The 22,928-nt window shown below is 37.7% G+C and overlaps 2 protein-coding genes across 3 annotated transcripts; both read left to right on the top strand.

The window, feature by feature from the left end:
• The first annotated feature begins 1,684 nt into the window (after nucleotides 1-1,684).
• Nucleotides 1,685-9,920, top strand: SLITRK5 (SLIT and NTRK like family member 5). 2 transcript variants are annotated; one of them, XM_055244541.2, is made up of 2 exons: nucleotides 1,685-2,523; nucleotides 5,679-9,920. In XM_055244541.2, the coding sequence occupies exon 2, from the start codon at nucleotides 5,687-5,689 to the stop codon at nucleotides 8,564-8,566; it is 2,880 nt and encodes a 959-aa protein (XP_055100516.1). In that variant the 5' UTR covers nucleotides 1,685-2,523; nucleotides 5,679-5,686; the 3' UTR covers nucleotides 8,567-9,920. The 2 variants fall into 2 exon arrangements, with proteins under 2 accessions (XP_055100516.1, XP_055100518.1); XM_055244543.1 differs by lacking the exon at nucleotides 1,685-2,523 and adding an exon at nucleotides 3,830-3,886.
• LOC134732575 (transcription initiation factor TFIID subunit 4-like) lies at nucleotides 1,996-3,796 on the top strand. Its single transcript, XM_063618501.1, has 2 exons — nucleotides 1,996-2,052; nucleotides 2,104-3,796. Exons 1-2 carry the CDS (start codon nucleotides 1,996-1,998, stop codon nucleotides 3,100-3,102), a joined length of 1,056 nt encoding a protein of 351 aa, XP_063474571.1. The 3' UTR covers nucleotides 3,103-3,796.
• Nucleotides 9,921-22,928: the final 13,008 nt, after the last annotated feature.

The following is a 22,928-nucleotide window of genomic DNA, read 5'->3' as shown; positions in this document are numbered from 1 at the left end:
AGCATAAGTGTTTCTAACAAAACTGTAACCTAAACTAATTCCAAACATATTTAATACTTCTTAGTTGAATATTTACTTTAATTAGAACAATAAATATTTAAGGTAAAAATAATACAAAACCATGAATTAAACTTTGATATTGAATGAAATTATGAAGATTTAGGACAGTGATAACATATAACAGCTTTATTTCAGCTATTTTGAAAAAATCAATATTTCTATTAAGACAATTTAGGACCTTTCAGAACTTCTACATAGTTAATCAATATTGAAAATTATGTTTCTGATAGGACTCAATATTTATATTCCAAAGGCTTCTGGCTGTAATTCCTATATAATTTTAAATTTAAATATTACATTTTCATTTTGAAAATATAAAAGTAATTTTACACTTAAAAATAAATTTTCTGAAATGTTTATATAATGTTAAAAGTTAATGACTAAATAAAAAATACAGAAATAAGCCTTTTGCGGATGAAGTGTAAGTTATATTTGTTTATGCAATGTATCTATACCTAGTGGCTATCATTCCTAGGTCAAATGTTTCTAAATTTAATGAAATGTTCATTACAAGATTTTGTTTTTATTATCTGAAATTACATATTACTTCTTTCCTTCCTCTCCCTTGAATATAACCCACACTTAAACAAAATCGTTTCCAAATAAAGTATTTATGGTATAAAGTAAATATCTATATATTCATACAACATATGCAGGGGAAAGTTCAAAAAAGATTGCAATACCTCAGGAGACTGCAATGTTCATCACCTGAGATATATATACGTCTCAGAAAATAGACATATTATCAGACTCTATATTAATATTAAACATATGATTAGCCAGATTATAACACAGTATTATCCCAAATATTACTAAGGATAAAACAATATCAATAATAATTAAGACGTAATTAATTCCAAAATAAAGTGGGTAAAATATATTTACATGGAGAAACTAACTACATAGTTATCAAAGGAACAGGCACATGTGTACTCATCCTGCACTGGGTCACTTACTATGATCAACTTTTCTCTTATACCTGGGATGAACGGTCTAATATTACAAATATTGAAAACATGTCTTATGAATGTAAAGACCACTTTTTGGGGATGGAAGTGTCTGGTTTCATGGAAGGACCCAAGAATACTTACTGTAGAGATGACTCTAGTGGAGTTTAGCAGATGACTCTTCAAGAAACTCGCTTTCTATCGATATTGCATTTACTTAGGGGTTTTCCAGCTTTTTAGTACGCACCAAACGTATTCACAAACATTCCCTCTGAAAGTCTCACATTCCCTTGTGTTGCCTAGACACACCTATAAAACGTAATTCTATTAAAAAGATAAAAGAAAAGTAGCGCCCTTGTTTGCAGCTAGGAGGAACCACTCCCTTTTCCAGGATCATTAACAGTATGTACACGAGACAGCAGCATTCTAAATAGCAGGAGGAAGGCAGATGATCAGCACAGGGCTGGAATCATCTGTTCCTGACCACCAGCAAGCCTGGCACTGCCGGGGTTATTGCCACTCCTCCCTTTCCCAATCAGAGAACTGCACAGTCCCACGCTCGTATTACGCACATGGTCCAAGACTCCTCTCTCTCCTACGAATGTGACATCCAAGGGGGCCCCGCTTGCGCCGCCCTAGCCCAGGGACGCCTTCGCCCTCGGCTGCCATCTATCGGCCACCGAGAGCCCGCTTCGCCCTGGGCCCATCATGTCTGCTGCAGCTTGGCTCGCACCAGAGGCGCGACAATAAACAAGTGCACTGGACTGGGCCATACACCCGCTCCGGAGCAGCTGTCTCAGAGACCCGGCGTTGCTTACCGCGTTGCCACCTCCTCGGCGCCCGGGAGGAAGACGCGACTTTCTCGGAGTTTTTTTTTAGAGCCACCGGGCTGCCAGGACAAGCCACAGGCATAGAACGACGCGGTTCCTGCCCGCCCCCTCTTCCCCCAGAAACCCCAAAGGATGTCGGTGATAGAGAGTTCCAAATAATGACGGTTGTGCGCCGCATCTGGGGAAGGGATACAGAAAAAAACCCTGCAAACACCGTGAGGATGAAACTGCCAAAAGGATGCGAGAGCCTCTCAAATACTAATTAGGGGCCGCGGCGGCGGCGGGCTCTGCGCGGGGACAGCAGCGGCGGGATCCCAGCGCGGTGGTCGCCGCTGCGCGAGGGGCGGAGGACAGCGCAGGAGCTGCAGCCGCCGCCTTCGCTGGAGCAGCCGAGGGGCCGGTGCCACCTTCGCTCGCCCCCTCACTACCATGTACAGTGTGCGCTGCAAGAAGAAGGCGGGAGATGCATGCACACCCCCGCGACCCGCTCCCTCTGGCTCGTCCCTGGGCGTGCGCCACTGACCAGGGGGGAATGTGGTGAAGACGGCGAGGAGGAGAGCCGAGGGGGGAGGGGAGGGCCGGCCGGCGCGAACCCAGGCCGGAGGGTGCGAGGAGCCGGAGGAGGCTGGAGGGGGCGGCGGCCACAGCTGGGTCGGAGAAAGTTGCCCCCTATGCAGATGGGAACTGTGAGTACCCCCGTGGGGGGAGGGTGCAGCGAAGGCTGCCAGGGACCCCGCGATCGCGCCTTAACACGTATTGGAGCGAGTGTGCGAGTGATCATGAGTGTGAGCGGGTGCGAGCGCTCGGCGGGGCTGACCGTCACGTTGGCGGGGCCGGCGGTGCCAGGCAGTCTTCTCCGCGTCCCCGTCCCCCTCCTCCCGCTCCGTGCCTCCCCTCCCAGCAGCTCCCCCTCCCCGCCCCGCCCGGCTCCGGCTCCCGGCCCCTACAGCGAGGCGCCTCTCCAGCCGGACCTCCGCCGCCCCCTCCCACTGCCTTCCTATCCCGCCGCTCCAGATCGCCCCCCGCTCTCCCCCCCCAACCCTGCTGCCCGCTCCGACAACCGCGGAGAGCACGGGGGAGAGCCGTTTGGGGAGCCCCGGAACCCGCGGTCGCCACCGCGGCGGCGGCCCCAGGCTGGAGGCGTCCGGGCGCCTCTTTCCTCCAGCCTCTGGGACCACGCTGCTCGCTGTCTCCTCGCCCTGCCTGGGCTTGAGAAACCCATTGCATACCCCAAAGAGGGTTTTTGTGTATGTGTGTGTTTTTAAAGGGTGGCTGTGATGACTGGGCCTTGGAAATGTGAGACGGGGTAAGTCTATCGTTTACTTTGCAAAAGAGGTTCGTGTGTGTGTGTGTGTGTGTGTGTGTGTGTGTGTGTGTATCTATGTAGTGGGGTGGTTTTCTTTCCCTCTCCTCCCTCCCCTTCTTCCTCGGTTTTCCCTTCCTTCTCTTTGGGGCGGGGTGGGGGAGGGGGAGCCTCGCGTCCTGGAACTCCGGGTGTTTCTGCCTGGGCGGCCGCTTGAGCAGCTGTGCCCGGAGCCTCCGGTTCGGCCTGGGTGCTGGGCTCCAGTCCGAGAGGCTCCATGCTGCTTAATGCAGGGACGTACAGGGCGGTGATCCAGTATCTAAATTCTTTGGGAGAAAATGAATAGTCCCCCCGCCCCAGCCCTCCAGAAAAAAAAAAAAAAAATCTGAGAATCCGAGAACGTTCAGCGCACCCGCGAATTTGCATCGGAGGTGCGTTTCCCCGTCAGAATGTCAGCCTCCCGAGGCTCATTCAACTTTATTTTCTCAAAATTTTGGTCTCCTTTGCTAGCAAGGAGGAGGGGAAAGGGAGTGGGTTGAGAGGAAGCTCTTCGACGCTTGCTAACTAGAACTGAATTAAAGTTGTAAACGCTGGAGTTTAATACTGGCTGGACCGAATTTGCAATGGTCTTTCAGATGGAGTGGGAGGTGAATGGGGGCGGGGAAGCACAGGGAGGGAGGGGGAGGGGACCCAACCTCGCTGAATGGATGTGCGGATTTGATCCAGCGGAGAACTGAAATTTCAAGGTAAACGTTTTGCTTTCACTGGGGATGTTTTTGCCGCTTTTAAGCCGGGAGACGTTTACCGTTGCGTTGGGAGGTCGGGGATACTTGCGAGGTTTATGCACTGTGGTTCCAATTCATCTCGACACGTCTGGGTGGCCACATGTGAATGATTCGCAGGCACACTGGTACATGTGCGTGTGAATGCAGGGGCGTTTAATAACGCGGGCTGGAGTCGACTTGGGGCTCAGGAGCAAGGTCTCCAGGCTTGAACCCGCTGTCTCGGACACATCTTGGCTTTAGTTTGGAGTTGCAATTTGATATTAGACTTCGGTAGTGAGGCAAAGGCAAGGTTGACCAGAGAAAAGGCATAGGTTCCTAGAGTCCAGCATTTCTATCAAATGTCCCCCACCCCATTAACCAACGCAGCGTGCGCGCGCGCGCGCGCACACACACACACACACACACACACGCTCATTCCATTTATGTCCTTCCTTTAAGAGTGCTGCTGTCGATCAGAAGTAGGAAGTGGAAGGAAGACTTCAAGGGGACAAAAAGCGAGCAAGAAAAAAAAGGGGGGGGTCATATTGATTCCTGTGGGAGATGGAATTCGAATATTAAACAACTGACCTAAGTCACTTACAGTTCTCCCTCCCACCTTTCTATTTTGCCTCTTAATCAGCCCAGGCGTCCTTTCCCTGAGATTAAAAAAAAAAGGAGAGAGGGAAGCGTTCACAATTAAATGTAATAAGCAACTCCAAAGATGGGGATGCTGTCGAGGTGGTAGTTCCGTGCAAACCTTGCTATTACCGTTGCAAATAGACGCGGAGCCCAAGGTAAGGGAGGCTTTGGTGCTGATCCTTGGTTTACTGATTCCCGGTAAGCGGTAGGAACGTCCTTTTTAAACTCTAGGCATCGGGAGGTGTTCGGAGATTGCGGATACCTTCGCTGAGTTCTTTGTAATCCATCGTGCAGAACTATTTCAGTGGCTTAAAGATGCGGTTTGGTAGCGTCGCTGACATGATCAATGAGAAGTGGTTGCAGGGCGCTCTCAGGGAAGCGCTGCTAAGTGGCACCGTGCATGCAATTAGGACGCTGATGTGCTTAATAGCGTGGTAGTGAAGTCCACCATCAAAGCAAATGCGCTCTCCTTTTTCTCCTTACTCAAAGCTCCGGGAGACAATTGGTGATTTAAGAGCTTCTTGGGGCTCCTTTGATGCATTATATTACAGCCTTTTTGCCTCTGAAAAGTATCCTTTAGGTTCCCACCGTGGCATTTCTAGCGATGGCTTAAAATACCCCAAGTATTTTGGCTCCTTGCCACTCTGTGAATATGAGAGACCTTCACGGTGAACTGTTAACTGAAGAGATTCTGAAAGAAAGAAGGGGGTGGGGGTGGGGGCTGGGTATAGGTGAGGTGGGGAACCTTGTAAAATGGTGCTTCTTTTTTTCTTAAATTAGAACCATGAAACCGAACTGACAGCCATTTTATGTATATTTATGGATTGGTTTTGAAAAGGGGGGGGAGCAGAGAAAACTAAAATGGGACTTTATCTAACCTGCTCTTATCTTGTAAGGAGCAGCATATTTGTGGTGTGCTCATTTAAAAAAAATAAAATCAACGTTTAAATCAAAATATATAATAGATTTTAATAAAGTCTGGAGAATGTCAATGTTTCACTTGGGGGGTGTGTCATTTATATCTCTTCCTTTTGGGTTTTAGAGTAATAATGTTAAGAAAGAGAGAGACTTTCTGACTGATCCCTTAAATTTTTGTCATATTCTGTTGTTTCCTTGTTTTCTCTCTCCCTTACAGGAGGTAAAATGCACACTTGCTGCCCCCCAGTAACTTTGGAACAGGATCTTCACAGAAAAATGCATAGCTGGATGCTGCAGACTCTAGCGTTTGCTATAACATCTCTCGTCCTTTCCTGTGCAGAAACCATCGATTATTATGGGGAAATCTGTGACAATGCATGTCCTTGTGAGGAAAAGGACGGCATTTTAACTGTGAGCTGTGAAAACCGGGGAATCATCAGTCTCTCTGAAATTAGCCCTCCCCGTTTCCCAATCTACCACCTTTTGTTGTCCGGAAACCTTTTGAATCGTCTCTATCCCAATGAGTTTGTCAATTACACTGGGGCTTCAATTTTGCATCTGGGTAGCAATGTTATCCAGGACATTGAGACCGGGGCTTTCCATGGGCTACGGGGTTTGAGGAGATTGCATCTGAACAATAATAAACTGGAACTTCTGCGAGATGATACCTTCCTTGGCTTGGAGAACCTGGAGTACCTACAGGTCGATTACAACTACATCAGCGTCATTGAACCCAATGCTTTTGGGAAACTGCATTTGTTGCAGGTGCTTATCCTCAATGACAATCTTTTGTCCAGTTTACCCAACAATCTTTTCCGTTTTGTGCCCTTAACGCACTTGGACCTCCGGGGGAACCGGCTGAAACTTCTGCCCTACGTGGGGCTCTTGCAGCACATGGATAAAGTTGTGGAGCTACAGCTGGAGGAAAACCCTTGGAATTGTTCTTGTGAGCTGATCTCTCTAAAGGATTGGTTGGACAGCATCTCCTACTCAGCCCTGGTGGGGGATGTGGTTTGTGAGACCCCCTTCCGCTTACACGGAAGGGACTTAGACGAGGTATCCAAGCAGGAACTTTGCCCAAGGAGACTTATTTCTGACTACGAGATGAGGCCGCAGACGCCTTTGAGCACCACGGGGTATTTACACACCACCCCGGCGTCAGTGAATTCTGTGGCCACTTCTTCCTCTGCTGTTTACAAACCCCCTTTGAAGCCCCCTAAGGGGACTCGCCAACCCAACAAGCCCAGGGTGCGCCCCACCTCTCGGCAGCCCTCTAAGGACTTGGGCTACAGCAACTATGGCCCCAGCATCGCCTATCAGACCAAATCCCCGGTGCCTTTGGAGTGTCCCACCGCGTGCACTTGCAACCTGCAGATCTCTGATCTGGGCCTCAACGTAAACTGCCAGGAGCGAAAGATCGAGAGCATCGCTGAACTGCAGCCCAAGCCCTACAATCCCAAGAAAATGTATCTGACAGAGAACTACATCGCTGTCGTGCGCAGGACAGACTTCCTGGAGGCCACGGGGCTGGACCTCCTGCACCTGGGGAATAATCGCATCTCGATGATCCAGGACCACGCTTTCGGGGATCTCACCAACCTGAGGCGCCTCTACCTGAATGGCAACAGGATCGAGAGGCTGAGCCCGGAGTTATTCTATGGCCTGCAGAGCCTGCAGTATCTCTTCCTCCAGTACAATCTCATCCGCGAGATTCAGTCTGGAACTTTTGACCCGGTCCCAAACCTCCAGCTGCTATTCTTGAATAACAACCTCCTGCAGGCCATGCCCTCAGGCGTCTTCTCTGGCCTGACCCTCCTCAGGCTAAACCTGAGGAGTAACCACTTCACCTCCTTGCCAGTGAGTGGAGTTTTGGACCAGCTGAAGTCACTCATCCAAATCGACCTGCATGACAATCCTTGGGATTGTACCTGCGACATTGTGGGCATGAAGCTGTGGGTGGAGCAGCTCAAAGTGGGCGTCCTAGTGGACGAGGTGATCTGTAAGGCGCCCAAGAAATTCGCTGAGACCGATATGCGTTCCATTAAGTCGGAGCTGCTGTGCCCTGACTATTCAGATGTAGTGGTTTCCACGCCCACACCCTCCTCAATCCAGGTCCCTGCGAGGACCAGCGCTGTGACTCCTGCGGTCCGGTTGAATAGCACTGGGGCCCCCGCGGGCTTGGGCGCAGGCGGAGGGGCGTCGTCGGTGCCCTTGTCTGTGTTAATTCTCAGCCTCCTGCTGGTTTTCATCATGTCCGTCTTCGTGGCCGCCGGGCTCTTCGTGCTGGTCATGAAGCGCAGGAAGAAGAACCAGAGCGACCACACTAGCACCAACAACTCCGACGTGAGCTCCTTTAACATGCAGTACAGCGTGTACGGCGGCGGCGGCGGCGGCACGGGCGGCCACCCACACGCGCACGTGCATCACCGCGGGCCCGCGCTGCCCAAGGTGAAGACGCCCGCGGGCCACGTGTATGAATACATCCCCCACCCACTGGGCCACATGTGCAAAAACCCCATCTACCGCTCCCGAGAGGGCAACTCCGTAGAGGATTACAAAGACCTGCACGAGCTCAAGGTCACCTACAGCAGCAACCACCACCTGCAGCAGCAGCAGCCGCCGCCGCCGCCACCGCAGCAGCCACAGCAGCAGCCCCCGCCGCAGCTGCAGCTGCAGCCCGGGGAGGAGGAGAGGCGGGAAAGCCACCACTTGCGGAGCCCCGCCTACAGCGTCAGCACCATCGAGCCCCGGGAGGACCTGCTGTCGCCGGTGCAGGACGCCGACCGCTTTTACAGGGGCATTTTAGAACCAGAGAAACACTGCTCCACCACCCCCGCCGGCAATAGCCTCCCGGAATATCCCAAATTCCCGTGCAGCCCCGCTGCTTACACTTTCTCCCCCAACTATGACCTGAGACGCCCCCATCAGTATTTGCACCCGGGGGCAGGGGACAGCAGGCTACGGGAACCGGTGCTCTACAGCCCCCCGAGTGCTGTCTTTGTAGAACCCAACCGGAACGAATATCTGGAGTTAAAAGCAAAACTAAACGTTGAGCCGGACTACCTCGAAGTGCTGGAAAAACAGACCACATTTAGCCAGTTCTAAAAGCAAAGAAACTCCCTTGGAGCTTTTGCATTTAAAACAAACAAGCAAGCAGACACACACAGTGAACACATTTGATTAATTGTGTTGTTTCAACGTTTAGGGTGAAGTGCCTTGGCACGGGATTTCTCAGCTTCGGTGGAAGATACGAAAAGGGTGTGCAATTTCCTTTAAAATTTACACGTGGGAAACATTTGTGTAAACTGGGCGCATCACTTTCTCTTCTTGCTTGTGGGGAAGGTGTGGAGAAGGGCTTTAAGGAGGCCAATTTGCTGCGCGGGTGACTTGTGAAAGGTCGCAGTCATTTTTATAGTGGTTGGAAGTGCTAAGAATGGTGGATGATGGCAGAGCATAGATTCTACTCTTCCTCTTTTGCTTCCTCCCCCTCCCCCGCCCCTGCCCCACCTCTTTCTCCCCTTTTAAGCCATGGGTGGGTCTAACTGGCTTTTGTGGAGAAATTAGCACACCCCAACTTTAATAGGAAATGTGTTCTCTTTTTCCGCCCCTCTCCTTCTCTCCTTCCCTCCCCTCCCTTCTCATTCCTTTTCTTTGTTTTTAAAGGATGTGTTTGTATGCATTCTGGACATTTGAATTAAAAAAAAGTATTGTGATCCTGTAAAGGATCACCATAGATGTGGACAAATCATTAAAATTACAGAGCTATATGATCCATAATTGATTAGTCAAAATAACTTATTGATGAAATATACAAATATTTTATTGTAGCACCTATTTTTATATGCACATTTAGCATTCCTCTTTCCTTCACTATTTAGCCTATGATTTTGCAGAGGTGTCACACTGTATTAGGATCTGCATTTCTAAAACTGACGTGGTATCAGGAAGGCATTTTCAATCATTAAAAATGTGGAGAATTTAATGGCAAAATCTTTAAAAGCCAATGCAACCCACCCAATTGAATCTGTATTTTCTTTTAAGAAAACAGAGCTGATTGTATCCCAATGTATTTTAAAAAATAGGGCAATTGATTGGGCCCTTCCAGTGAGAATTGTTTGCAAGTTTTGGGTTTTATTAGAAAAGATTTGAAAGTATTTTTATTAGTGAACCAAAATGACATGTTCATTTGACTACTATTGTAGCCGATTTTCGATTGTTTAACAAAACCCAGTTGCATTTGTACAGATCCACGTGTACTGGCACCTCAGAAGACCAAATCATGGACTGTAAAAGTCTCTATACAATGTCTTTATCCCTGTGGGCAGCAAGCAATGATGATAATGACAAACAGGATCTGTGTAAGATGGGGCTATTGTTGTTACAGTCTCATATGTATCCCAGCACATGTAATTTTTTAAATAGTTTCTGAATAAACACTTGATAACTATGTCAAATATGAGGGATGGAAGTAATGATTACTTAAGGTGCAAAATACTTAACTATGTGTGATTGATAGAATCTCCATCATTAACAATTTAGGAAATAATTCCTAAACTTTATTCCTAATACAAAATGTGTTTCCCCTAATTAGCAAAATTTTAAAGTATACATATATATATATATAACATATATTACATATATATGTAATTTATGCCTTTGTTGGTTCAGGGAAGTATGATTTTCTAAATGTATCACTTAATGTGTTCATTAATGCTATTTCAATTATATACACTGTTTCCTTACTGAAGTATTCATCTACTACGTGGAGCATGGTAAGTAATATATTGCATATTCACTTTTCTTTTAATATAATGTACTTGTCATATCAGCATTATTTATTCAGTCTACAGTTTTCCATAGTTTTCATATTTTTAATTTGTGTAAATCTACCTTCAACAATTATGGTGGATTCCTTATCTAAAGTTGATCAGTATTCTAAATGCTCAAAATGTTGGTGTATATGAGCTCGTCATCTTTGAATAAGGTTTTCTAGTGAGTTTAGACTGCAATTTAAGGATAAGAAATGTTTCAATTATGTGCTTCATTGCTATAGGTGGATCTCCCCATAATTTCATCTGGAATTTGTACAGTATCAAGGGCTGTTCATGAACTTTGTGTTTAAAGAACAATTTCCATGGCATTCTGCCACAAAGAGGCAGCATTCACCCATGAGAAAATTGACAGTAACTACTTGAATTCAGATTGAACAGGTGGTACCAGTTTCCTGGAGGATTAAAAAAAAAAATTGTAATGCTACATTGACCAAGTACAGTAAGCTATTCATATTCTTTGCAACATTTTCCTTTCTTATTTTTTTTCAAAGGGGAAAGGAATAAGCTTAATAATGCCATGGTATTATCATGAGGAAAAGTGCATTACTTGCTCTTCATCTACCTCCTCTATATTAGATCCAGGATTAGAAAAGAAAAAAAAATACTAGCATTTGACTTCACAATTGAGATTGGTATAATTCTTCACAGCAGCAGGAAGTTATTTTTAATGTCAATATCACTTCTTCAACCTTGTTATATATAGATATGACAGTTTTATAAATTATAAAATATAAATGTAAAGTGGAATCCTCCATGTAACTTAGTTTTATTTCTTAATTGGTGCATAAAATAAAAAGATAACAATTACATAAAATTAATGACTTAGTTCTGGGCAACATAAGTAACTTTCAAAGAAAGTTTAGTGTTGTATTTTTTCAAAGATTTACAAAATTTTATTGTAAATCCAGCATTATTTTACATCATTTTGTTGCATATACTCCCTTTAGGTGGTTCATTTCTATCTTTACTCTTCCTAAGATGTCCAATATTTTATTTTAATCTTGAAAATAACATTTATAGATTGATTTTTAAAAGTTCCCGTTAATTTTTATATTTTCCCACTGTGTTAAGAAAATAAATTCATCCTGACTTTCATAAACGTGAAAAATTTTTTGTCATCTCAGAATCATGAAACTGCACAGAATTAAAAAATGAATCATTTTTCTCCTACCAATGTCTTCCTGCTAATACATTAACTTATAAATTAGAATATAGGTTGTATAGTGTTGAAAATTTGATTTTTGTTGATTTAAGTTGTTCACTGAGTAGATAATCGGAATGGGCATATCAGTAGTATATGACTGGAGTAAGAAGCCCTGCAAATTCTCTTCACAGAATTTTGGGGAAGAAAATATGTAATGTTTCAGGCATCAATTAAATTTGGATGCAAACTAAGCTTACTCTTTGTGCTTGTTCGATTTAATATGTTGCATAAATCTCATATAAGTATATTTCCAAGTAGATATTACAAAATATTATTTCTATGTCTATGTAATTATTATGTAAATACTTAAATTATATAAGAAAAAATAAACATATTCCAAGAAAATGTAGATAATTTGAATGCTAATATAAAAAATCATTTACAGCTAAACTACTGATTGAAGTGGTAAGTTAAACCACCTTAGCAAAGATAGCCAACTTGGAACCTGTCTTCTGTTTAGTGAAGATTATCACCTTTACACATTAAAAGTGGAAATTTCTGACAAATTTCCTGGGAACTCAAGTCTGTTCCTCACCACTGTTTCCTCAATACTAGTAAGAAAATCAAACTAGTTTATAATGAGAACATCCACACATACTGTGAAAAAAGTTACAATTTAAGAATTTAATCCAAGATCGCAGTTTCTGGCCTTATGTATTAATTATATTTATGTTACTACCTTGTTTTGTTGGCGAAATATTCAAATTAATATTCATTATTTTCTTTTTCTATTCTATTATTTCTTGTTTCATTACATCTGCTCCTTCCCTCCTTCCTTCTCTCTTTTTATCTTTTTTCTTCATTATTTTTCAATAAGGCAAGGGAAAGAGTGAAAATAGTTTAGTCCTAGTTTGAAATGCCAAAAGCTGGCTATTTAATTTGAAGAGTTCCATCGATGGTTCCCAAAGTCACACAACTCCAGATTAATGATAATATAGCAAATCACAAATATTCTGTCAATTCATTTGGAAATGTGCTCTTCTTGCACTTTTCAGACGGCTCCAATTTAAGATATTTGCAGGCATGGCAAGATACCGGGAATGACTACTTTTAAGAATAAATTTTACACTAAGAAAAAGGAACTAGGAACATCAAAGCAACAGATTTAAATACTAGAATCAGGTATAGTTAATTAATTATTTTTCAAAGAGAATAAAATGTTGCAAAAGTATAAACTGTTACCATATTAACAGTTTTATTTATGCATAAGTTTCTACAAACCCTTTGAGATTCTCCACTATTGCAAATAAATATGTGAGAATAAAATTAAAGTAGTTGGATAGATGTTAGTCATGTGCCTAAAAATAATTGTCTAACATCTATATCCTCATAAACTTTATATCCATTGATATTGCAGCTGTACATTATAATTATTAATTTCAATTCAATTTAATGCCTTTCTATGACTAACCATATATATTTCCATGAATATATGTAGCATGTATATGACATACAAAAATAGATGGATTATCAAGGAGTCATTACACACACATTTTTCCCAAGTTTTTCTACATTTTAATATTTTCAAGGATTTCAAATTATACTCTTATTTTAATGTTTTAGGAATGTTAGATTGGGGACAGAAAATTTGATGCAGTAAAATTTTTGAATGTGACAATAATACAGTACTTTTTGTTTCTTCCTCCGGTTTTAACAGACCATGGCTTACTAGCACAGGTCAAATAATTCTCATGTTAATTGTACTAGTATTATAAAAACTGTACTAGTATTGAAAGAACAACATTTAACTCCAAGTTTGAAAGATTTAGACTATTTCCTAAAATAACTTCTGAAGATTAAAATAGAAATATTTTATAGAAAGTTGATGTAATGCAAATATAAAATAATTTGATTTTTTAGAGATCAAAACAAAATGTTATGATATATTGCACAATGCTAAGTATGTCAGATCCATTTTTATTAGATGTTAGGAAAGTCATTTTATACAAGAAAGTAATAGTCAAGTAATAGTCATAGAGATATGTTGAATGGAAATCTTCCACTGAGGTTTTTTTTTTGGCATCTTTATTAGTAATCATGAAGAAATATTGTACATTTCTATTATAAAATAAACATGTATATACTTTAAAATTTCATGTTTCTAAAAGTGGAAGTTATGAGCCATTGTTTTGAAGGATATTTTTCATTTTTGTTGTTGTTTTTAGTTTTAGTTTAACATATGCACAGATGACATTGTGGCTTTATTTTGAAGACTAATTTATACCTGGTCCACATTGACAAACTTATTTGCAATTTGTATATTTAAATAATTTTTTCAAGATATTACCATACAAGTTCAATCCTTTCTTGATTGTAATACTTCAGCATTTAATCATATTTATATTCATATATATTTATGCAAGCAGCAAAATTCTGTGGTTTTGGTGTTCTGGAGTGTACGTGTTTTAGATTGTTACTCACAAATTAATTTCTACCACTAGTGATCATTTCTAGCATTCTCAACTAACATACTTTTCAAAAATCTTATTGTATACTTCATTAAAAACAACATATAATAATGGATATTGAAACCAAAATTTCTGCATATTTTCAATTTAGTACCTGCCTATTGAAATAAAATCTGAAGGGTGTCAGTAATCCCAGGTTAACTGATTAGCAAATTTCTTTTAGGATACTATAATACTCTGACTAGCACGTTTCATACATGAAAAGTTCATCGGTGCCATGCAGACTACAGTTTTAAATATTATATATAAAAATTGATATATAAAAATGAAAACTTGACCAATAAATAAATCTCACCTGCAATAATATACTTACGTAAATTATCCACACAAAAAAATATGCCTTTTAACTTTATAAAGATAGAATACATTTTGCTATATTAACATCCAAAGTCAAAAGGGTGTATCACTCTGAAAATTCTAATAATAGTGAAAGACTTATAGCTATCAAATTTATTTAAATCCTCTGTTTTAATATCTACTTTAAATTTTCACTTCATAATATAAAGTTAATGGTATATATTTTTCTTTATATAGCTGAAATCTGCCCTTGCTAAAGTTTTGTAAGATATACAATACATATAATAGGGTTTCTTCACAGTTTTCTTTTTGTTTAGCATTTAGGTACCAGATATTAAAATATGAAGTTATAAATTACCACTAGTTAAGTTATAATTATGTTTTTTCAAACGACATACCTCAGTTATATAATCATCCCAATTTTTTAAAGCTAGTGACCATGAGCATATATATGGGTGCATCCAAATGAGAATATTGAGATCCAGAAATTACTAATTTTAGAGAATATTCAAAATCATTCACCAGACTGTCATTTAAACCCATTCAATCAGTATAATGATATATTTGTTACCCAGTTATGATGAAAGATCCCTAATTCTTAGATGAAAATGTAGTATTTCTCTGGAAATTGTTTTTTTGAATGTTAAATGATAATTATTGATTATACAGATTATAAATTTTAAATATCCTCTCCAAGATTATATATATATATATAGAAAATTAAAGAGGGTCTTTCTATAAAAGTAAGCATTTTAGGAAATTACTAATTTCATATGGCTTTCACTATGTTTGACTTTTAATTTAACAACGAATTTCATCTTCTTTTAAGATTTTTTACCCCAGAGAAGGCATTTGTTTGCATAGCATGCCCTTGAGTCATCCGTTGTCCTATTATGGTTTTGGCCTAGTCTCTTCATTTAGAAGCTCTGTGCCCAAGGTCAGACATATGGAAAATGGTCTCTATCACTGCTTTTAGTTCTCACAACTGAATCATTCTACTACTGTCTCCTACCTCCCTGTTTTTTTTTTTTTTTTGAAAGAAAAAAAAAAAGAAGATGATGTATCTCTTTATTTTGCTAAGAAAAGAATTTTAAGAATATCTTAAGGCAAATTCATGACATACCCCACATTATTAAAATAAAAATATGACTCAATTTCTAACATGGCAATCAAGAACTATGTAAGCAGGGCTTAATGTGGATAAGGGGATGGGGATTTTAAATTGTCACTATGAAGTTGTCATTCATTAGTAATTTTAAATACACAACATCTAAAACATAAAGGTGACAATTTCTTTTTTAGTATATTTTAAATTACACACTTTCGTTGACAGGGTAGGTAATATAGTTTACAAAATGCTACTATTGCGTGCTTACAAACATTAAGAATCTTGGTTGCCAACTGATGACTCACGTGGTAACTCCTGAAAAATCTGTTTTATTTGATCAGATCAGCTTTATTTCCTTAAAAAAATTTTTGAATTCAAATGATTTTCAGCTAGATGAATAGCTTCCATATTTTCATATTGTCTTAACCTAGAAACTTCAAATAATTTTACATTACCAGCTAGACCATAAGTGTATTTTAACTTTCAATCATGATTAAATAAAATTTGTTCCTCTAATATTAAAATGTATCTATCATAATCATGGATTTTTAGATATTGTTCTTTGGAACCTCAAAGTTTATCAAAGCTTTATATGTGATATATGAGGTAGCAAATTCTATGTAGGTTTATATTAAGGAAATAAAACTTACAAGAAACATGAGAATGAATAATTTTACATGAAAAGGGGGAGCTGGTATATTGTATATTAATATTGTATTTAAAATATAAATATATGTGTTAAAGTTAACCATTTACAGTGACTTGGAGTCTCCCAGAGATGAAATTACTCCTGCTTAGGTGATTTTGTAAAATGCACTGTCTCTCACAGTCCCTGGACATCATAAGAGAAGTGGCAGCAGTAATTTAAGAGGTATGTGAATACAGAAGGGAAATTATAATTGCAGCATACATAGAAGCTTTTCCTAAACTGTTCAACTGCTCATATACTTGACAAGAGTGTAAATGGCCAATTCATTGGAAATGTGTGAAACATCAAATATGGGAATCACTTTTAGGGTGACAGGTATAACTTGGAAAATCTGAGCCAATAGAAATAAGACCAAAACTTTTTTAAACGGGAGAAGACAGAATGGCCATTTTTTTTTTCAATGTCTTTGAACAAAATAATGAGTAGAAGAAATATATTCTTCACCATTGCTTATTGTGTCCATGACAGGTTGTTGGTAAATAGATATATACCTACAGGAAGTAAAAGATAAATGTAATGAAATTCTCAAGATCTCCAAATATGTTTCTTTCCTTTTAAGATTGTTTTTCTTGAGACAAAAAACTGAAATACTATCTAAAATAATTTTGGATTTTATTTCCTCTATCATTTTTATAACAAAATGTTACTTAGCTTTATATATTGCTATTATATACGTTTCTATATAAATATATAATTAGTTGGATTTTTTTTACTGTTGATTTGGTTTAGTCATCATCTTAGCTTTTTGCCTCACTGAAAGTATAGGTTATGCCTCAAATGAGGAAATAAGAGGTGCAAAGTATTTGCTGTTATTTTTATCGAATGATAGCCGATGGCTAAACATTAAAATGGTGATTCTGTTATTCCGAATTATGTTTCTTTGTCCACCACCACAGATTGATGGTATGTCTTTGGCAACTTTCTTTGTATCTCTGCTTTAATTTCAATTTGTAAAAATGAATCCAATGAACTTGGTTTATGAACAGCTGAAATAAATTTAGATTTTAAGTTTTCTCTACTAGGTGTATGACAACTGTGACTCTAAAATCAGCAACACGATAATTAATTATTACTGTTATTTACATTATGCACCTATGAAAGGGATGATTATATCTTTTAGAGAAAACATCTTTCTCTTACTGTGTATGTGTCTAATATTTGTAAAATAATTAGTTCAAAACCTATTATTTAATTTCTCCATTAACTTTTATTTTACAAAATGAAATAATTGTTTGTAGATAATTAATGGCAACTTTAAAAGTATGACACCTTTGAAAAAGAAAGAACTTACTAGTTTAGTTTTATTGACTTTCTTACATATTTTTACCTTTTGAAATAACATTGAGCTTTCAGTACATTTAATAAGATATATCATCAGTATTTATTTCTCAAAAAATTGAGTGACCATTCTAAATTAGATAATTTGTATTTTCTTATTTTATTTGCTTTTAACACATTTTGAAGTTATGTGTGAGGCAATTTCCATTGTTTCAGTTTTAATTCAAACAATACTGAACGTACTTACAATATCTAAAGATCTTTGGCCTTTTTTTGCAGAATTAATTAGAAAAAGTACAATAAATATGCAATATATCACTCACCATTTTAATATTCTAAATTTAGCAACTGCTCTTATACCTAATGATTAATAATATAAGTTGTTCTAGTTTCCTTTATCCACTGTAGTATAAATTTGGCTGTTAATCCAATAATAAAACTATTTATATTTTTAACATTTTCAAATATCATTACTACTGCTATTTAGTAGTCTCAGTGACAATCTGAGATCCTCCTCAGATGCTTAGAGAAATCTTTATACAGGGTTATAAACAGAGAATTCTAATGATTAAAATTTAAAATGGTAGCAATGACAAGTCCACTATAAACATAATAAATAAATCATTACCTTCTCTATTAATGAATAGAAACTTCAGTACATTAAATCTAATATCTTGAAAGATTTTAGAAGTGCAGCAAGCTGGTACTCACACCTAATAAAAAGGTCTTAGTGAAAATCATCTTACAACTTACAACATTTGCATTGTTCTTTACAAATGTTTCCATTCCATGCAAGACAATTAATCCAGAATTATTTTGACCACAAATTTTTCTTTCTAATTAATTGGCCAAACACAATGTAAATAAAATAGGAAATGCTTCAGTTAATATTTACGATATAAACAAATAAACAGATAGTGGGATAATGGTTTTATCTATCACCCTATTCTAGAATTGTGCCTGGCATTCAGTAAGCACCTAAAGGATTAACAAATATGTACTTATAGATGTTTGCAGACCAAGGTGAATTGAGTGAATATCAAAAACTTCTTGAGTGCTCCATCATAACGCCATTTATCTTGACATAAACTGCAAAGATGGCTCAAATATCGATAACGATATCAGGTGAGTGTTTAGTACTTTGGCATGAAAATTTTTGGAAAACCATTGGGATGCTACTAGTGATATTTAAATATATTTATACTAAACACAGAAAATATTTTCCAAATGGCTCCCTTTTAGTCTATGCTTGTTTTAATTAAGTTCAGACAGTTAAGAAAAAAATGGAAATAGGACTAGAGAACTTCAGCATAAAACTCATTTCCCAGTCTTTAATTGCAATTATTTATTTTGCTTTGATAGTATAATTGGTTACATTTTTCAAAAATAATCAGAAAAGTAATCGTTGCTGTTCTGCACTTACGATACTGTTTTAAAGTTCAGGGTATGCCTTAATGGAGATGCTGGTGAAATTTTCAGGCATTTTCAACGAATATGATCCCGGTTTTTTTAAATCTGGTGAGGTGTTTATCTATTTAGAAAGCTTTTCTGGGCACCATGTATTTTCCCCTGGGAGTAGAATATCAGTTCATCTTTTTAATGACAATGTTACCGCGAGGGAAAAAAGTAATCCAGAAGGAATAATACATTCCTCAGGGCAGTTGCCTACACAGGGACACATTTTTCTCTGGGGCTGACTGCACGTATATTTCAGTGGAAGAGTTTTAATATTTTAAGATATCATTGCATTTTGTCATAAGGCACCATGACTAAAGGATACAGTATTTCTTGAATATATAGGAGCATATTTTTCTAAGCTTTTTATACATCAGTTATAATTTAGGAAATTTTATTTGCTATGAAAATTTTAGCTGTATTCATATTTGAGGTAAAATAAAATAATTTTAACTTTCAATTTGCATGTTTTGTTAAACATAACATCAGAAAACAGGAGGCATAAGTAAAGAGGTATTTCAGTTTCACTTATGAACACCAAACAGCACAATTTTAGATGTCATTTAGCTATTTTGATAGCAAAATATATATTCTTCATTCTTTCTATCCAAACTTTGACCTTGAAGAGTATTTAGATGATGAAGTATTTACTTACTGTCATCACTTTGAATACTTTGGAGAATGTATAATTTGAGATTGTGAAGGAGTTTGACTTTGTAGCCACATCTTTTAATTCCTTAACATTATATTTAAGATTCATATACTTCAAAGTTCTGTTTTCACTTCTTTTGCCCATTAAAAATATTGGAATACTACCAAAAAATCTTTGTACTTTAAATACCTATTTTTTCTTTTACAAACTCTTGTAATAATTTTCCTTCCAAAATAAGAATAAATTTTATACTGAATATATAATGTTAATGCATTAAGATACATTGATATTGTGTTTGTATTATAAAATGTATGCTCGCAGAACTACACCTATAGTAAATAGTTTTGTTTCATGAGATATTAATATTATCAAAGCATTTCAATAGCAATCTGATGATAAATATAAAATATAGATTACATTTAAGAATACTATACTTATGTGGAATAATGAAGAATAAATATTAAGCATCTTTTCAAAGTAACTAATATCAAAATGAAAATTAGATTTTTTGTATTTAGGAAAGATCTTTTTTACCTGTTATTTTCTCTAATTTCTTAATACCAAATCAGTTTTACACTTATTTATTTAAAATTAACTTGAATTTCTGTTGATTATTTTTAAACAAAATCATTATGTGTTGTATAAAATAAAAATAATAGGTTGACTAATTTATAAATAAACTAAATGTAGCTATTTCATCGAGCATTTAAATAACATTCAAACTAAAATCAATCAAAAACAAGTCATTTAAACAATGAATTTTCTAAATTAGAACTGCAAAGCCAATTATAATGTTGGGTACTAAAGATGTTTTATAATATGCTGATTCATAGTAAATACTTTTAAAAAGAAAAATACATAGCTTTTTTCCTAAAATTTGAATCTCTTTTTAATACATGAAACATGATTTTATGAATAGTGCTAACATGAGAAGATCAGTGTATCTGTCTTTTTAAGTGGGAATGTGGATATTCATGTGCATGAGTACCCACATTTATAGTTGAAATTACATTTTTGTTTGTTAAATTGAAAAATAGACGACATAACATCTAGACAACTGTGTGAAAAACGTAAGCTCTACATATTGATAATATATTACATCATAATACGTTATATCCTATTATAGTTTTGTAAAGTGACTTGGAAAAATACAATCCCATGTGTATTTTCAGAAATTTAAATTATTTTTGTTAAAATTAAATAATGTGTACATCTTTAATCCAAATTTTATATGGCTAAATTTATATTTGGAATGTCTTAAAGTAAAATCACATCAAAATTTAGTCATTACATGTATTATGAGTAATACTATAGGCAATATTACTTCCAGTGCCAGAGAAAGAAGAAAATATTAGTTTAAAGAAGTAGTTTTTATTTATAAATAATTAGAAAAAAACACTTACGTTGGTTTTTCACATGATAACCAATAGTAGTATGAATTTTCATACTCTTACCTGTGTACTCTAGGCCATAGCTATGAAAAATTTGTAACCATCATAATAGGAGCAGCGATGTTTGGTTTAATTTTGCTCTCTATTATATGTACTACAAATAAAGATTCTTCTCCATTTGAAAATCTTTCTATAAAACAAGAAATTTCCCATGCAGATGAAATGGGGTTACAGTGAAGCAAAGGAAACTAAGATTGTAGGTATTACCAAACGAAGAAAATTTATAAAATTATCTATATATCTATATATAGGTGTGTGTATATATATATATATATATATATTTTTTTTTTTTTTTTTTTTTTTGAGACAGAGTCTTGCTCTGTCATCCAGACTGGAGTGCAGTGGCGCAATTTCTGCTCACCACAGCCTCTGCCTCCTGAGTTCAAGTGATTCTCCTGCCTCAGCCTCCCAAGTTGCTGGGATTACAGGTGCCCACCACCATGCCCGGCTAATTTTTGTATTTTTGTTAGAGACGGGGTTTCACCATATTGGCCAGGCTGGTCTACAACTACTCACTTCAGGTAATCCACCCGCCTCGGCCTCCTAAAGCTCTGGGATTACAGGCGTGAGCCACTGTGTCCGGCCAAAATAATAAATCTTAAATTAGCTTTAAGGAGTTCTGAATTTAGTATCTGTCATGTAGTAAATAAATAAATATGATAATCTTCTAGGAATTTTGGGTAAATAATTTTAAACAAATTCTTTATCTCACTACACTATAATCTGCCTCAACGTTGCTGTTAGACACGTATAATGAAATATTAGAAGTACTGGACAAAATTCCATTTGATCTCATTTTCTTGAAATGAGTTAAGTTATTGTTGTTGCCACATTTTTCTTCTAGAAGTCATTCTGTAATAAAACTCTTTGTAGTTGTTATCATCTGGAACTGTTACACTGGACCTATGGTGCTATAAAGAAAATCTCTATTAAAAAAATGAAAGTCATTTCTTTTACCAAATATTTATCCAGTCTTAAAAAATATATATCCTTATATTTTGGCTGGGTATCTCTATTGATTTATAGCTGAAATGCTGGAATGAAATTGTGTATTAACTAGGATTAGGCGCTTGGAGTCTCACATTTTTCTCATTAAATTTTTATTTATTCTGGATATGGAATTTTGGTACAAACGTTCCTATATAGTGATTATTCACATGATCCATATTAACATTTTTACATTATTGTTGGACTACATTTCATGATATATTATTACAGTGTGAATTACTATAATTATATGTGATTCAGGAATGTTAAAATATTTATCTCTGTATCTAGATTGTCCTATTCCTTTCATGCACTGTATGTAACATAGCATGTTTATCTGATAACTTTTGTATTGCAACAAGCCAGAAGGGGTTGGAAACTAAAGTAAATAGAGTAAATATTCACTCAAAGTTATTGAAAGGCTCTTGGAAACTGCGACTCTAAGCAAAAAAAAATATAAGGAAAGCAATTTTACCATAGGTTAATGATGTAAACAAGAGTTAAGTTCCTAGGTCATGTTTCTGGTCACGAAAACATCACCAAATTTCTAAATAAAGAGCAAAACACTTCTAATAGTAAACATTGAAATGTATGTGAGATATATATATATATATATACATATATATATGAATGATTAATAAAATCAAGTAAAATTATTTTTTACCCAATTATTTCAGTTCAGGGTCTCCAGTGGCTGCAACCTATCCCAGAAGCTCAGGGTGCAAGGCAAGAAGTAATCGTGGGACCAGGCGCCGTGGCTCTCGCCTGTAATCCCAGCACTTTGGGAGGCTGAGGCTGGTGAATCACTTGAGGTCAGGGGTTCCAGACCAGCCTGGCCAACATGATGAAACCTCATCTCCACTAAAAATACAAATATTAATTGGGTGTAGTGGTACACGCCTGTAATCCCAGCTACTCGGGAGGCTGAAGCTTGAACCCCGGAGGCAGCTGTTGCAGTGAGCTGAGATCGTGATACTGCACACCAGCCTGGGTGAGGGAGTGAGATTCTGTCTAAAAAAAAAAAAA

Source organism: Symphalangus syndactylus, chromosome 15, assembly GCF_028878055.3.
Source record: "Symphalangus syndactylus isolate Jambi chromosome 15, NHGRI_mSymSyn1-v2.1_pri, whole genome shotgun sequence".
NCBI classification, from domain to species: Eukaryota; Metazoa; Chordata; class Mammalia; order Primates; family Hylobatidae; genus Symphalangus; species Symphalangus syndactylus.
Note: the sequence above shows the minus strand (reverse complement) of the source record. Positions and strands in the feature narration are given on the sequence as shown.